The sequence below is a fragment of the Gossypium raimondii genome, chromosome 5 (genome assembly GCF_025698545.1).
Source record: "Gossypium raimondii isolate GPD5lz chromosome 5, ASM2569854v1, whole genome shotgun sequence".
NCBI classification, from domain to species: Eukaryota; Viridiplantae; Streptophyta; class Magnoliopsida; order Malvales; family Malvaceae; genus Gossypium; species Gossypium raimondii.
Window position 1 is genome coordinate 53,206,913 of NC_068569.1, and position 15,881 is coordinate 53,222,793.

Genomic DNA, 15,881 nt, shown 5'->3' on the forward strand with positions numbered 1-15,881 from the left:
GAAAACATACTTTATTTATTATATAAATTCATTTAATAAAAGTCTTTTAATAGAATCATAATTCTTATTTATAAGTTATCAAGTAAATTTATTTAATCAAATATTTTATTAAAATTAATTTTTATTAAAAATGTGATAAATTTTATAAATAATAAAATATTTATAATATAATTTCAATAATATAATGACCATAAAAATTATATTAATCCCTTAAAAATTTCCAAAATTATAGATTATAGATAAGATATTATATTTCTCAAATTTTATGAATGTTACATAATCAACCTCTAAAGTTTATTTACTTATAATTCATTACTTGTTCTTTTATTATATAAATTTATTAATAATATTATAATGGAATGTTTGTATATGCGTAAAAGTTTAAACTTAGTTTATAATTATTGTATTGACATAGAATATATCCTAAAATTAGTTTCATATTGCTATATAAGCTAGAACTTTAATTAAAACAGTTTTATTAAATTTCGGAAATTATGATAAAAGTGGAAGTAATTTACCCGTCTCAAACACTTATAAATATGTTAAACAAGTTAAAGGAATGAAGGACACTAAAAAGGCAGAATTGTTTTACAGGTAAACCCCAAAAACAAATCATCTATGACCCATAATGCACTAACCTATCTTCACTTTGTTTGCATTCATATCAAATTCTTTTTTTTTTTCGATTTATCTTTGTTTTTTTGTTCGTCAAATATGCAAAATTTTTGAACCTCTCCTTTTCGTGTGTGTGTGTGTGTATATATATAGTTTTAATGCTTGAATGTGAATTGAAAAGCATAAAAGATTATAAGCCTTTTATATAGTGAAGTATTGATTGGATTGGTAACAATGGAGGAAGTGTCGGATATTGAAGCAGCTGAAACTCGGGCTGAAGATCAGTTCAAAGCCAACGCCATATTTAAGGTTACAAATCAACAGGTTGTTCTAAAGGTATGCGTAATATTTAGGATATCTTCTATTTTGGGTTTGAGTCTTGTCATGAGCTTTATTTGTTTAAAGATGGAGAATCTTGAATTTGAGTCTTGCTTGCTTTTCAGCAACAATGGGGGCATGCTCTTGCACTTTAGGGATGGCTTTTGCTTGTTTAAACAACCTGAAGCACTTTTACGCTGTGAACCCATTATGGGTTTTGATAGAATCGGCACATATTGTCTTTGTAGTGTTTCTCATTTTTTTTTTTTTTGATTCAATATTTTGCAGTTTATCGATGTGGTGTATACGATCAAATTACGGAAAGTAGGTAAATTATTCGAAAAAAATCCGAGTTCTGATGATAATAAAGTGATCTTAAATGGGATCAGTGGGATGGTTCAACCAGGGGAAATGTTAGCCATGCTTGGTCCATCAGGTAGTGGCAAAACAACTCTATTAACAGCATTGGGAGGTCGTCTAGGAGGTCACCTAAATGGCACCATAACTTACAATGGCAAGCCATTCAGCAATTCAATGAAGCGAAAAACCGGATTCGTAACTCAAGATGATGTCCTTTACCCTCATTTAACCGTGACCGAAACCCTCATTTTCACCGCTCTACTTCGATTACCGAATAGTTTCACCAAACAGGACAAGATCATGCATGCTGAAGCAGTGATCGATCAACTCGGACTAACAAAGTGCAAAAATAGCATAATTGGTGAACCATTCTTGAGAGGTGTTTCGGGTGGGGAACGTAAAAGGGTTAGTATAGGTCAAGAAATGCTTATAAACCCGAGTTTGTTGTTCTTAGACGAGCCAACGTCCGGTCTGGATTCGACCACGGCTCAACGGATCGTGTCTACATTGTTGGATCTTACTGAAGGTGGAAGAACAGTTGTGCTAACGATACACCAACCATCGAGTAGGATATTTTACATGTTTCATAAGGTTTTGCTGTTATGTGATGGTAACCCTCTATATTTTGGACAAGGATCGGCAACCATGGATTATTTTTCAAGCATTGGATATGTACCATCAGTTGCTATGAACCCTTCAGATTTCCTTCTCGATCTTGCAAACGGTATGTTTTCTTGATCTTTTGCATGAATCTTTGTTAATTTCCTTATATTGCATTGAAACCAAATTGAATTTTGTAATTAATAGGTATGACCATAATTAAGGCTTTTTCTCTTTTGAGTCAGTCTATTCCAAATACCAATGTAGGTTTAATGTTTTGATAAACAATCTAGGAAATGCGTGGGAAATCTTAAATGTATTGGAAAATGATTTCAATTCCCAACAAAAGTAAAATGCAACCCTAAATTCTAAATTCATTTAACTTTGTTTTAAGAAGTTTTAGGTAAAAATATTGTTTAAGATTTGCAATAGAAGTAGATTATAATTTATTTTTTATTTAAAAATGAGTAAATTAATTTTATATATTAAATTAAAGAGTAAATAGTATAAAGACTAATTTACTTATTTTTTAGTAGAAAAGATAAAATATAATTTGACTTTTAATATAAGCATCTTCATGATACATTTACCTAATCATCTTTAGTAACTAATATTAGTCCTGGATATGGATGTGAGTGTAATATATATATGTATTATATTCTCATATTCAAATATCATATATGAATATTGAACACGAGTACCAACCTTAATTAAAGAATCCCAATGTGATGTATTTTCATTTTAGGTGATTCACCAAATGAGCTAATGAAGGAGCAAACCCTGGTGAAGAAAACATTGATTGGTGCTTATGGGATGAAAATTGCAGACAAACTAAAGGAAGATCTTCAAGATATGAGCAATGAACCAGCTCCTGATGAATTGGAAAACAAGAAGCTTGCAATGTGGCCCACAACTTGGTGGCAACAATTCATTGTATTGCTTCAAAGGGGTGTAAAAGAAAGGAAACATGAATCATTCTCTGGTTTGAACATTGCTGAGGTCCTTATTGTAGCTGTGCTTTCAGGTTTATTATGGTGGAAAATTAATATTTCTCACTTGCAAGACCAGGTAATTGAATGTGTGCAAGTTATTGGTCTAATTATGGTTTTAGTCCCTCTATTATGCTGATTTCGAGATTTGGAAACATGCAGATTGGACTCCTCTTCTTTACTTCAGGATTTTGGGGTTTTTACCCTCTATTTCAAGCCATATTCACCTTCCCTCGAGAACGTATGATGCTCGAAAAAGAACGATCTTCGGGGACATATCGGCTCTCTTCGTATTTCATTTCAAGGATCACAGCTGATCTCCCTATGGAACTTATTCTTCCCACAGTTTTCATCACCATAACATATTGGATGGCAGGGCTTAAACCCACAGCAACCAATTTCTTCCACACATTATTTGTACTTCTTTTTAGTGTCCTAGTCTCTCAAGGCCTAGGACTAGCCCTTGGTGCCATGGTTATGGACTTAAAATCGGCCACCATTCTCGGTTCGGTCATCATGCTCACTTTCTTCCTCGCCGGGGGTTACTACATCCAACATGTCCCACCATTCATAGCATGGATCAAATACATGTCCATTAGCCATCACACATACAAACTCTTGTTGGGGTCTCAATACAAGCCAAATGAAACATACCCTTGTGGTGATCATATGAAGACTTGCTTGATTGGTGATTTTCAGGGTATAAAATCTGTTGGCCTCAATGGGCAAGTTGTGTCTGCCGTTGCATTGGCTATTATGCTTGTTATGTACCGATTGATTGCTTATTTGGCCCTCATGAGAATTGGAGTCACTAAAAAACTAGAGAATTAGATTAACCCTTTTCTCCATTGTTATGCATAAAATCAAGAAAGGGGACTCGGATGAATTGAATTAGAAACGTTTTTGTTGTCTTTTAATGTTTTTTTTTCCTTAGCAATTTAGTGGTTTGATAGCCCTTTAGGCCTAACTTTTAGTAGGATCTCAATTAGGGTGTAAGTGCATAAAATCAAATCATATAAATATTGAATTATTTGAGCTCAATTAAGATTGTTTTTCTAATAAAAATAAGTTTGATTCTCTTATAAATCCTAATGGCAATGCCGAACACCTAGTTTTTTAGTTGAAAGTGCGATTTAAAAGGCCCTTTTCACCTCTTAGCCTTTTCATCCAAACATAAAAATTAAAATTAACGTAGTTTTAGTTTTTGCAATATTTTTATTAATTATTTAAAATATATTTAAAATTAGATTAATTTATATTTTATGTACCATTATATTAAATTATTTAAATATTTCATGTATTATCATTTTAGGTTATTTAAATATTATTTATCATTATATTTAAAATTATAAAATATTTCATGTATCATTAAATTTACACAAAATTTATTAATTACTAAAATGTGATTTTTTAAAATTAACTCAAAAATTGATTAATTACGAAAATTACTCATTTTTATAGTGCATGTTGATGCTGCCATTCCTATTGATGGCACTATCCGATCATCATTGAACAATCATTAGTTTTTTTTAAAAATATTATTTTTGAATTTTTATTATATAAAATATTTAGGGACTTGATAAAGCAACTGCCTTTTTAGATTGGATGAAAAAAGGGGCAGCATGAGAGAGTATGGCGGCACCAAATTGAATTCTTTTCAAATTTTTGGTCTATTTGCATATTAGGTATGTCCCCTTTTGAAATTCAATTTTAATAACCGTTAAAAATATAAGAATAATAAAAATAAACCTTTTAAATTTTTAAATAATAAACTTAAAAATTATATAAAATTTTATTTAAATTATCCAAATATATTCCTCCAAAAATTTCCTCAAGTTTATCCAAATTCAAATATGCTAGGAATGAATTAAAAATGTTTTAAATTTAGATAAACTTGAGAAAATTTGTTGAGGATATATTTGGGTAATTTAAATTTTTTATATTTTATAATTTTTTATTTTAAAAAATAAAAAAGAGAAGGGTTTATATTTGTTATTCTTATATTTTTAAGAGCTATTTCAATTTAATTTCAAAAGAGACAGACCTAACATGCAAATAAATCAAAAGTTGTATTTAATTTGTTGCCTCAAGGGACACCCTTTTTCAGCCAATCTAAAGGGTAATTGCTTTATTAGGTCATTAAAGGTTTTATATAATCACACTTTAGTCTGGTGCCACCAATTTATCTGATGGCACCACTAAAAATTATTTTTTAATGCCATTATTCGTCAATGATGGGGAGCCACTGTCGCTGATGTGTCTAGCGACGCCGGCAAGCATTGTAGAAATTGGCTTATTTATGTACATGATTTTTAAGTTGGTCATTTTTATAATTAATCAAAAATTTAGGTTACTTCTAAAAAAACCCTAAAAAAAGCATTTAAAATGAATGTTTTATGTCTAAATTAGTTAAAGTAATATATTTTTTTATTCTCAATGTTTATTTTACGATCAATATTTGAGGTTGCCCTCCCCAATAATGTCATTTTCAAAATTTGAATTTATGTCTCCATTTGAAAAAGTAAAGTTTAATATGAACATTTTAACTTTCTACCGCAATTTTTGAAATCAATGTCAAACTAAACCACACTTTCTTTTATGACACTTTCCCGTAGTTTTTTTGAAAAGTATTTTTTTTTCAATTCAAATTTTTGAAAAACACTCTCAAACCGCAATGCCAAACTCCCCTTATTTATACTTTAACTTAAATTTCAAGTTTATTATACATAAATATATTTTATACCATATAATAGGGCATCATTGCATGGGTCCAAAAAAAACTCTATGTATGTATGCTAAAAGGGCTAAGGAAAAGGGGTTTCCTCTGTATTGCAAGAGAACCCATTTTTCTCCGTCATACATTGGTCATCCGTATTATCAACCCTTCATCTTTATCCTAAACAATATGAATAGATCAACCCAACATTCCATCAACGAAACTTATAATTTTATGCAACAATGTATGTTTTATCGGAAATGAAATTCCAATTCCAACTAAATATTAGCTATTTAATTCCATGAATGTGTTAGCTAGAATAGCCAGCCAAATGTAGGGGGTGCTGGTGGACAAAACTGGGCAGGCAAAGCCAAGGCCAAACGTGGAAAAATGCCATGTTACTTTCTCCTCATGGCTGTATCAAATGCACCCAAGCCAAACAAAACCAAACCAAACCGGGCAGGTTTCAGTCATTGCTTTTATCTTCTATGTCTTGTATTTTGTGCCATACATTTGTAGCCACAATTGCATGATATTTCATACTAGCATGCGAGAAGTTTTTGCATGGAATTTGGGTTTCAAATCGCACACTCTTTTTTCTCTTTTTTTTTTCCTACAGAAAAATTTAACTAAATAAGTAATTACTATCTTTTGATTAGGACTAAAATTGATTAATTAAAAAATATAAGAACTAAATTTGATTAAACTGAATACAAATACTAAATTGTGGTAAAATATAAAATTGAATAATAAAATCTGAACCCATATAATCTTTGAATTATCACAGATTTATTTATTAACTAACCATTGCTATAATGAAAAATAATTTAAGCTAGATATTTATTGCTATAGGACTTCGAATTTAAACAATATCTTTCACTATCCCTAACCAAACAAATAAACAAAAAAATCTAAGCTATAATATCTATACATTGGCTCCTACACCAATTATCAATTTCCCCACCTTGTTTTTTAGCACATTGGAAAATGCTAATTAAGATCCAATTTGTTAAAACTTTCTTTTTCTTTGACTAAAAATTGTGGGTGCAAATTGAGCATTATTCAGAGTTTGATGACGGGGTTCTCTAATAAAAGGTAATTAAAGGGTATAATGTATAAATTTTTCAGTATGCTTATGTGAGTTATTCAAAATACTTTTAAAATAAAACAAATAAAAATATTTTAAAATTAAAAATTATTAAAAAGTATAAAAATATTTTTAATCTTTTAATTTTAAAAAATTAATTAATTGCTTACGTAACATACACATGGATTACCACATGGATACCATATCAACAAAGTTAACATGCATTAATTTTTCTATCTATTTTGGGAGTGATTTGACAAACAATACAAGTTCAATAATTAAAAGAAGCAAAATTTAAATTGAGGGCTGAAATGACCTTTTCATAAATTTAGAGAGCCAAGTAAATCTTTATGCCTTAAATCTATAATAATTGTAGAAAAGAAAAGAATTTGTGATTTATTATACTTAGTTGCTTAATTAGATGATCAAATACAATTTTCCCATTTTATTAAAAATTAATAGTCTTAGCCAGTTGATTTGGAATTAATTAAAATTGTTTTAAAGTCAACCCAGAAACTGACCAGAAATGACTACAAAAAGAACATTGACTAATTAAATATTGATTTCTTTTTAGATTAGGCACCTATTGCCTTTTAAAGCAATTAATTAAATACTAGTTCCTTATTAGGTCATTGCCTAACTTCTCATATTCCAGAATTTCGACAGCTAAAAAGGTTTGAAGCACGCCTACAATACATCATCACCGTTAATAAATAACTACATAAACACGAGTAAGTTGAATTTTAACTTGATTAGTATTAGAATTATTGTTAGTATAGAAAAATGTGAGTTCGAGTGAGTTGAAGCTTATTATTCTCTAATTTAAGAGTTAGGGAGGGGCTATAGATAATTTTAGGTATTGTATAAAAAGAACGACTATGATAAAAATATATCATTAAATGTAATGTCTCATAAACATGGCAAAATATCATATTTTATATATTTTAGATCATTAAATGTCAAATTTTATGTACATATATTTATACTATTATTTAAATAATCAATTAAGTTGATGTGACCCATCAATTATGTTTTAATTCAGTTAGGAAACTATCAAATTTTCATTTTTTTTACAAAACTATATTATTATGATAATGTTTTTATCCTTTTACATTTTCATAAATTAATAAAAATTGAATAAACTGAGATTTGAATTAAGAACACTATAAACATCAAGCTTTCAATTTATTATTTCAGTTAAAATTTTATTTAATTTTATATAAACATTTAATAAGTATTTATTATATATATTTTTCACTCGTGAGTATACTATAATTTAGTATAAATTAAAATGGGATATAATTATTTAATTTATTGTGTGCATATCATATAATTTTATGTCAAAATTATAGAATTTACATTCATTTTTGTCAAGTGATAGCCGATTTTAAATTGTTTTTCCTCTTTGTGATAATGGGTTTGGTGGGATATTGAAGCTAGCAAGCATTCATATCCTAGATTAGAAACATGCTAATATGGGAATATGATTACTCAATTGAATTCAAGTATCCATAGTTAGGAATTGTTTGGCTTTTTTCAAAAGTTTGTGTTAAAGACTATTGAATTCAGGGGAAAGAATTACATGAAATAGTGATGTCATATTGTATTTTTAATAGTTTAATGTAATATCAATATTTTATCTTAAAATTCGAATGAATATACTTGATATGACATTAAACTATAGAAAAGAGATATAGATAACGTAAAGTAAGATTGTTTATGGACATAAATATTAAATATTCATAATTATTAATATAAATAAGGCATAGACTTTAAATATTATAGGATAAAAAAACATAATATTTAAAAATTCATTTAATATAAACAATTCACTGATTAAATGCTAAAAGTTACATATTTTATGTAACTAAATTGGTTAATTTATGAGAATGCACCACTCATTTTGCCATATTTATTGAATTTTGTGCAGGAATGTAATTTGGGGCTAAATAGGAGAAAAAGGAAACAATTGGGCCAAATTAAAGAAAGAAGCAAAAAAGGAGGGCCGAAGTAGAAATTTTCCAATATTAATTAGCTGAAAATTTTGTTGACTTAGTGGGGGAGATTATTTTGGTATTTATTTTATTATGGGATATTTTTTCCTTAATTTCCTATGACTAGTTGGCTCCTAATTTAGTAAATCCGCTAGTATAAATAGAGCTTGTATTGTTCATCAATTCATCAATCAAAAAACATTTAGCTTTTATCTTTCAAATTCTCTCCTTTCTCACGTAGCCTTTGTTATTTCTTAGTTTGTCTTCCTTCAATTTATTAGTTCCAGTAGCCAACCATCCATTTCACCTTTATTTTCAACTTTTCACAAATTTATTTATTGTCTTTAGTTTCTTTAACTTTCAACTCCTAAAACTTTCAGCTTGTTACTACTTACCATTTACAATTCCTTTTTCAAATTTCTTTTTTCAAATTCCCTTTTTCAACCACCCCACTTTAATATATATATATATATATTTCCACCCCCATACTCAATCACATCACCCATCTTTTCACCCTTTCTACCTTATTTAATTTATCAAATACCAACATGTCCTAAACCTTAGCCAACTAAGCCCATTTTTAGCTTTAGGCCGGAATTAGCTTCGTCAAAACCCGTGAGTTACGAATCCGAGCAATTCAACTCCTAAAATTCCAATACTTATTACTTCTCCGGATTAAGAGTATGATTTTGTCAGCTCACAGAGTCAGATCAACACTAAGTCAAAAAAAACGTCGTTTGATTTAGTATGGTTAGACGTACAGTTGGAATTCCGAAAGGAACGTTTCTAATCGGTTTTCTGTGAACACATTGGCGTGCCAAGTGGAGATAGTTGTTTGGTTCCGTCAAGGGAAGTAGTAACCGGATTTAAATGTCTCACGCGGTTGAGGGCATTGGTTCGAGCTAGGCTCTTCTAGAACGCAAAGCTACCAGAGTTCTAAATCACGAACATTTCGTGGTTGTTTGATCGGTAAGAATTAGTTATTGGACGTTCCATAACTAATTTACAGAAGGAAGAGTTGGTGTCCGAGGCGTCCTTGGTGGCTATAACTAGCTTATTGGAAAAGAGGAGTTCATCCAATTTCGGGATCGGTTCAAAGACGAGGAAAATTCGTGCCTAAAGCTGAGCTCATTCTAATTAATTTTTCTTAATATTTATTTAACAATTTTTATTATTCTGTTTTCAACTTTTATTTTTGACGTTATTTTTCTGTTAATTTCAGGTTTTCAAATTTTTATCCCCCCAAACGTCTTGGGCACGACAGCTGCCCCGACATAAATCTGGTCAAGCGAGCAACAATTTACAGTAAACCAGTCTCTGAGGGATCAACCCTACTCCCTATACTGCATAATTTGCAAACTAAGGTGTAGGTTTATATTGGTGGATTCGACACCCACCATTTTTGGCGCCGTTGTCAGGGACTGGCAACACTTACAAATTGTTTAGATTATCTTCATGACCAGATCTTCATTCGGAGATCTCGAATACGACCCAGAGATTGAAAAATCAGCACGAGCGCGACGTAAAGAGACGAAAGTTCTTAAACATGTAAAAGCAATTGAACGTGGAAAACAAGTCGAAGTGGTTGAACCTGAGACCAAACCACTTTGTGAAACAAAAGAGGTGGAAGACAACCTCGGTGAACCAGAAAGGATGGCGAACCGAACCATTCGTCAGCTAGCCGTAGCTCCAAACGAGCAAACACCGTTATGCATCAACTATCTAGCCGGAGAAACCTCATTCGAGTTGAAGTCAGGCCTGATCCACCTTTTGCCCACTTTTTAAGGCTTGAAGAACGAAAATCCACACACTCACTTGAGAGAGTTCCACATGGTCTGCTCAAGCATGAAACCACAGGGAGTAACCGAAGATGAAATCAAACTTCGGGCCTTTCCATTTTCTTTAGTTGATACAGCAAGAGAATGGTTATTTTACTTACCTCCCGGTTCTATTACAACGTGGGATGACTTATCTCGTGTTTTTCTTGACAGATTTTTCCCAGCATTGCGAGCAGTTGAACTTAGGAGAGACATAGTGGGAATTCGCCAAATAGAGAGTGAATCGCTCTACGACTATTGGGAGAGATACAAAAAACTGTGTGCAAGTTGTCCTCAACACGGTTTGACCGAGCAATCACTTCTTCAGTATTTCTACGAGGGTTTGCTCCTTATGGAAATGAAAATGATTGACGCAGCTAGTGGAGGGGCGCTTGTCAATATGACTCCTCAAAGGGCAAGATAACTGATATCCACCAAGGCGGCAAATTCTTAACAGTATCGGCCGAATTCAGAACCCACAAGATGGGTTAATGGGGTAAACGTTTCATCCCTAGAAGATAAATTGGATAAGCTTACTAATATTGTTCAATCTATGCTTACAGAAAAGAAGAATCAGACCTAACTGTGTGGAATTTGTACTACATCTGAACATCCGACAGATTTGTGCCCAATCCTTAACGAAAATTCAACGGCACATGTTGATGCTGTCGGAGGCTTTTCGGGACCTCCACAAAGACGATATGATCCTTTTTCTAACACCTACAATCCCGGGTGGAAGGATCATCCCAACTTGAATTACGGAGCTAATTTTCGATATAATCCATCATACCAACCGAGACCTTTGCAACCACCGCAACCGCCACTCAAGCCGAGCATATCTCTAGAAGCTATTATAGAGAGACTTGCCGTCGATGCTGCAAAATACCAACAAAGGAAAAACGCATCAATACAAGAGTTAACTAATCAAGTTAGTAAACTCTCGATGGCAGTTAATCGTTTGGAGTCTCAAGGTAAATTACCTTCCCAGACAGAGCCGAATCCTCGGCAGAATGCAAGTACAATAACTCTTCATAGTGAAAAAATTCTGGAACCAGTTCCGGACAAAAGTCTTGGGCAAGACAAGGAACGGGAAAAGCCGATCCCTGATCGAAAAGCCAAACCAGAATCAGAAATTCAGAAACCAGTTGTGGTGCCACCTCCTTTTCCAGGGAGACTCGCGAAGGATAAGAAATAAAAGGAGGAAAAAGAAATCCTCGAAACGTTCAAGAAAGTGGAGGTGAATATCCCTTTGCTCGACGCTATCAAACAAATCCCTCGCTATGCAAAATTTCTCAAAGAATGGTGTACTAGCAAGAGGAGGTTATTAGGTAACGAAAGGGTAAATGTAGGAGAAAATGTCTCCGCAGTACTGCAAAAAAAAGTTCCGCCCAAATACAAGGACTAAGGTATGTTTGCTATTTCCTGTGAGATAGGTAATGTAGGCATTAAGAAAGCCATGTGTGATTTAGGGGCTTCGATTAATGTTATGCCTTATCCTATTTATAAGTTGATTAACACGGGTCATTTGAAAAAGACAGGAGTAATAATCCAATTGGCGGACAGGTCAGTCGTCTATCCCGAAGGGTTGCTTGAATACGTCCTTGTTAAAGTAAACGAATTAGTTTTCCTGCAAATTTCTACATTATTAATATGGAGAATGATAACTCAACTAATTCATCTGACATTTTGCTTGGAAGGCCGTTCTTAAGTACCGCAAGCGCAAAAATTGACGTTCGGAGCGGAACACTGACAATGGAGTTTGACGGTGAAATCGTGAAATTCAATGTCTACAAAGCTATGGGTCATCCTAACTCACTATCAAATATCTCTAGCATTGATATTATAGATTGTTTAACTCAAACTTATTTTGAGTATCAGGATTTTGATGAGTTAGAAACTATCCTTTACAGAAGCATTGACATGGATGTTTTAAGTCGCATCGATGAATTATCAATTATAAAAGATCCGTTACGAGAAATTGTCAACCACTTAAAGACTCAACCATCGTCGACGAATCGAGGTAACCAATTTGAACTATTACCTTCCCAAACTAAAATGTTGCCTTCGATTTTGCAGCCACCAACCTTGGAGCTTAAAGCATTATCGGACCACTTCAAGTACGTCTTTTTGGGAGAGAAAGACACTTTACCGGTGATAGTGTCAAACAAACTAACCAAAGACGAGGAGGAAAGTCTAGTTCAAGTTCTGAGGGATTGTAAGGAGGCTATTGGTTGGACAATAGCCGACATAAAATGGCTAAGTCCATCCACCTGTATGCACAGAATTTCCATCGAAGATAACACGAAACCAAAAAGAGATGCTCAGAGGCGCTTTAATCCACCCATGATGGAGGTAGTGAAGAAAGAAATCCAGAAATTGTTGGATGCTGGAATGATATACCCGATCTCCGACAGTGATTGGGTTAGCCCGATTCATGTCGTGCCCAAGAAAACTGGCGTGACAGTGGTGAAAATTTCATCAGGAGAGCTAGTTCCTACCCAAGTCCAGAATGGATAGAGGGTTTGCATCGATTATAGGAAGTTGAACGCAGCTACTCGAAAAGACCATTTTCCACTTCCATTCATCGATCAAATGCTCGAGCGATTAGCTGGTAAAACTCATTATTGTTGTCTCGATGGATATTCAGGATTTTTCCAAATTCCGGTGGCGCCTGAGGATCAAGACAAAACAACTTTCACTTGCCCCTTTGGAACGTTTGCGTATAGACGAATGCCGTTTGGATTCTGTAATGCTCCGGCCATCTTCTAGAGATGCATGGTAAGCATATTCTCCGATTATGTCGAGAAAATCATTGAAGTCTTTATGGAGGATTTCACGGTGTATGGTAACTCTTTTAACGAATGTCTCGATAATCTTGCCAAGATATTACAAAGATTCCCAGAATTTAATCTTATTTTAAATTATGAAAAACGCCACTTCATGGTTGACAAATGGTTAATTTTGGGTCATATAGTTTCCTCAGAAGGTATTGAGGTCGATAAAGCAAAAACGGATATTATTAACTCACTACTATACCCCACATCTGTGAGGGAAATTCGTTCGTTTCTTGGCCATGCAGGATTTTACAGACGATTCATAAAAGACTTCTTGAAGATCGCGCAACCGCTCTGCAGTCCGTTACAGAAGGATAAAGAATTTAAATTTGACCAAACTTATAAAGATGCATTTGACGTACTGAAGTAAAAATTGGTCTCCACCCCCATAGTGCAACCACCGAATTGGAACTTCCCGTTTGAAATCATGTGTGATGCAAGTGATCAAAGTGTAGGAGCTATTCTTGGCCAAAGAATAGGGAAAGAGCCTCATGTTATCTACTACGCTTCGAAAACTTTGGATACTGCCCAAAGCAATTACACAAACACTGAGAAAGAATTATTAGCTGTTGTGTTTGCTTTAGATAAATTTAGATCTTACATGTTGGGAACTAAAGTGATTATCTTTTCTGATCATGCAGCTTTGAAATATTTGATAGGGAAGAAGGAGGCAAAACCTCGACTAATTAGGTGGATTCTACTTTTGCAAGAATTTGATTTTGAAATCCAGGATAAGAAGGGATGCGAAAACTTAGTAGCTGACTATCTGAGTCGATTACCGATTCCAGCAGATGACACACAATTGAAAGGCAACTTCCCAGATGAAAACCTGTTTTCAGCAAATGCGGTTTATCCTTGGTACGCAGACATAGTAAACTATCTCGTCACAGGTACTATACCTTCAGAATTACCAAGGTCCAGAAAAGATAAGATTAAAAAAGATGCTCGATATTACATGTGGGACGATCCTTACCTATGGAAGCATTGCTCCGATCAGGTAATTCGACGGTGTGTAGCAGAAATAGAGGTACAGTCTATCTTAACTTTTTGTCATTCTTATGCATGTGGAGGACACTTTGGACTTAAACGCACCGCACATAAAATTCTTGAGTGTGGACTATTTTGGCCAAGTATATTTCGTGATGCCTTTTTATTCTGTAAAACCTGTGAAAAATGCCAAAAAGTCGGTAATCTTAGCCGTCGAAATGAAATGAGTCTGCCTAGGTGGCGTTGGACCATGTTAGTTAGCCAGTGGACGGAAGGATAGTAAGTCATATGAGATTATGATAAGGAAAGAGTTCGCCATGGACTATTCTAATCTAGAATGATTGCCAAGGGAAATATCCTCAAGAACTTTTGGGCAGGTAGGCTTAAGGAACTACCTTATAAGTACATGATGGAAAGATGAATACACATTGAGTATAAGTAAAAGAAAGGATAGAATCCAGACATTGGGAGAAACAATCAAGGAAGGATGATAGAATTACTGGTAAGTAATTACTCAGCTATCTATCTGCCAACGGATAGGAACGGGAATAAAATAAATACCGCACTGATGGATTAAGAGACATTTTCCCAAAACGAGCAGTGAGTTTATTTAAATTTTAATATCATTTATTGAAACCCCAACAAGGTGGGGTGTATTTAGTGTAAATAAGAAATTCACTAAGTACATTTGAACTTACAAACGTTGGATTTGTGGTTACAAGAATTGTGAACTAAGGAACTCGGGAAGGAGCCAAGCCAAATCGGATGGAATCGTGGATTCAATGGAGTAGAGCCATGCACAAGACGAGGGTAGCTTTAGAGACTTTACCAAGAGGACAAATATGTTGTAACTAGATAGCTTCTTTAGAGACTAGATTTAAGACAGTAAATCTTTACTTTAAACGTTATAGACTATTGTACAAGCTTTTAAGTAAATAAGAGATATAATATATATTTTTATAGTTAGTAAATTCTAAGTGTGCAAAATAACCTGATTCAACTATGATGCCCGTACCTGCATCCAGTGATCAGGTCAGGGGAAGGTGTTACAAAGTTTATAATTAATAGGCAAAAAGTTGGAACTTAATTATAAATCATTTGAGTCCTAATCACATGTGTCCAATCAAATAGAAACCATTGAAATGGTTAGAAAAGGTAAAGTTAGAGAAATGAGAAGCATTTAGAAATGAATGTAGTTTTCTCTAAATAGATGTGATCTGAAAATTAAAAAAATTTGGGTTAAAACTCCAGGAAACACTTATAATTAAACCAAATATGGGAGAGGCCTCAAAGCCTCTCATATTGATACATGGGATAGCAAACTGCCCCTTTAATCCTATTTAGACTAGGATTTAGTTTTTCTATTGAAATAAACTTTACAATTCAACAAGGGTTTCATTTCTTCTCCCTATAAATAGAATGCACTGGTAGGGCTAAATATACAACTTTGAGATATTGTTATTCTGCTCGAAAATAGTGAGAATTTATTTTCTAAGTAGAAATTATATTTTCCAGAATAACAATTCTATCAGTTTCTATTAAAAAGAACATTTGTCTTCCCACT

The 15,881-nt window shown here is 33.1% G+C and overlaps 2 protein-coding genes across 5 annotated transcripts; both read left to right on the top strand.

The window, feature by feature from the left end:
- Nucleotides 1–582: 582 nt before the first annotated feature.
- Nucleotides 583–3,780, top strand: LOC105768362 (ABC transporter G family member 9). The gene is made up of 4 exons (XM_052631000.1): nucleotides 583–951; nucleotides 1,222–2,017; nucleotides 2,639–2,961; nucleotides 3,045–3,780. The coding sequence occupies exons 1-4, from the start codon at nucleotides 850–852 to the stop codon at nucleotides 3,711–3,713; spliced, it is 1,890 nt and encodes a 629-aa protein (XP_052486960.1). The 5' UTR covers nucleotides 583–849; the 3' UTR covers nucleotides 3,714–3,780.
- Nucleotides 3,781–9,467: 5,687 nt separating this feature from the next.
- LOC105768358 (uncharacterized) lies at nucleotides 9,468–15,253 on the top strand. Of its 4 annotated transcripts, XR_008196036.1 has the most exons (5): nucleotides 9,468–10,992; nucleotides 11,117–11,902; nucleotides 12,031–12,105; nucleotides 12,194–14,917; nucleotides 15,040–15,253. XR_008196036.1 is itself a non-coding variant. In XM_052630990.1 (2 exons), exon 1 carries the CDS (start codon nucleotides 12,147–12,149, stop codon nucleotides 13,011–13,013), a length of 867 nt encoding a protein of 288 aa, XP_052486950.1. In that variant the 5' UTR covers nucleotides 12,121–12,146; the 3' UTR covers nucleotides 13,014–14,917; nucleotides 15,040–15,253. The 4 variants fall into 4 exon arrangements, 1 of the variants encoding a protein (XP_052486950.1); XR_008196034.1 differs by having other exon boundaries at nucleotides 9,468–11,902; XR_008196035.1 differs by having other exon boundaries at nucleotides 9,468–11,902; nucleotides 12,035–12,105.
- The last annotated feature ends 628 nt before the right edge of the window (nucleotides 15,254–15,881 follow it).

What these genes read in the sequence shown, in the direction of transcription:
- LOC105768358 (XM_052630990.1), top strand. Translation starts at nt 12,147, where the DNA reads ATGGAGAATGATAACTCAACTAATTCATCTGACATTTTGCTTGGAAGG.
- LOC105768362 (XM_052631000.1), top strand. Translation starts at nt 850, where the DNA reads ATGGAGGAAGTGTCGGATATTGAAGCAGCTGAAACTCGGGCTGAAGAT. An exon ending in ATCAACAGGTTGTTCTAAAG is followed by an intron (nt 952 to 1,221) that starts GTATGCGTAATA and finishes AATATTTTGCAG; the next exon opens with TTTATCGATGTGGTGTATAC. An exon ending in TTTCTCACTTGCAAGACCAG is followed by an intron (nt 2,962 to 3,044) that starts GTAATTGAATGT and finishes GGAAACATGCAG; the next exon opens with ATTGGACTCCTCTTCTTTAC.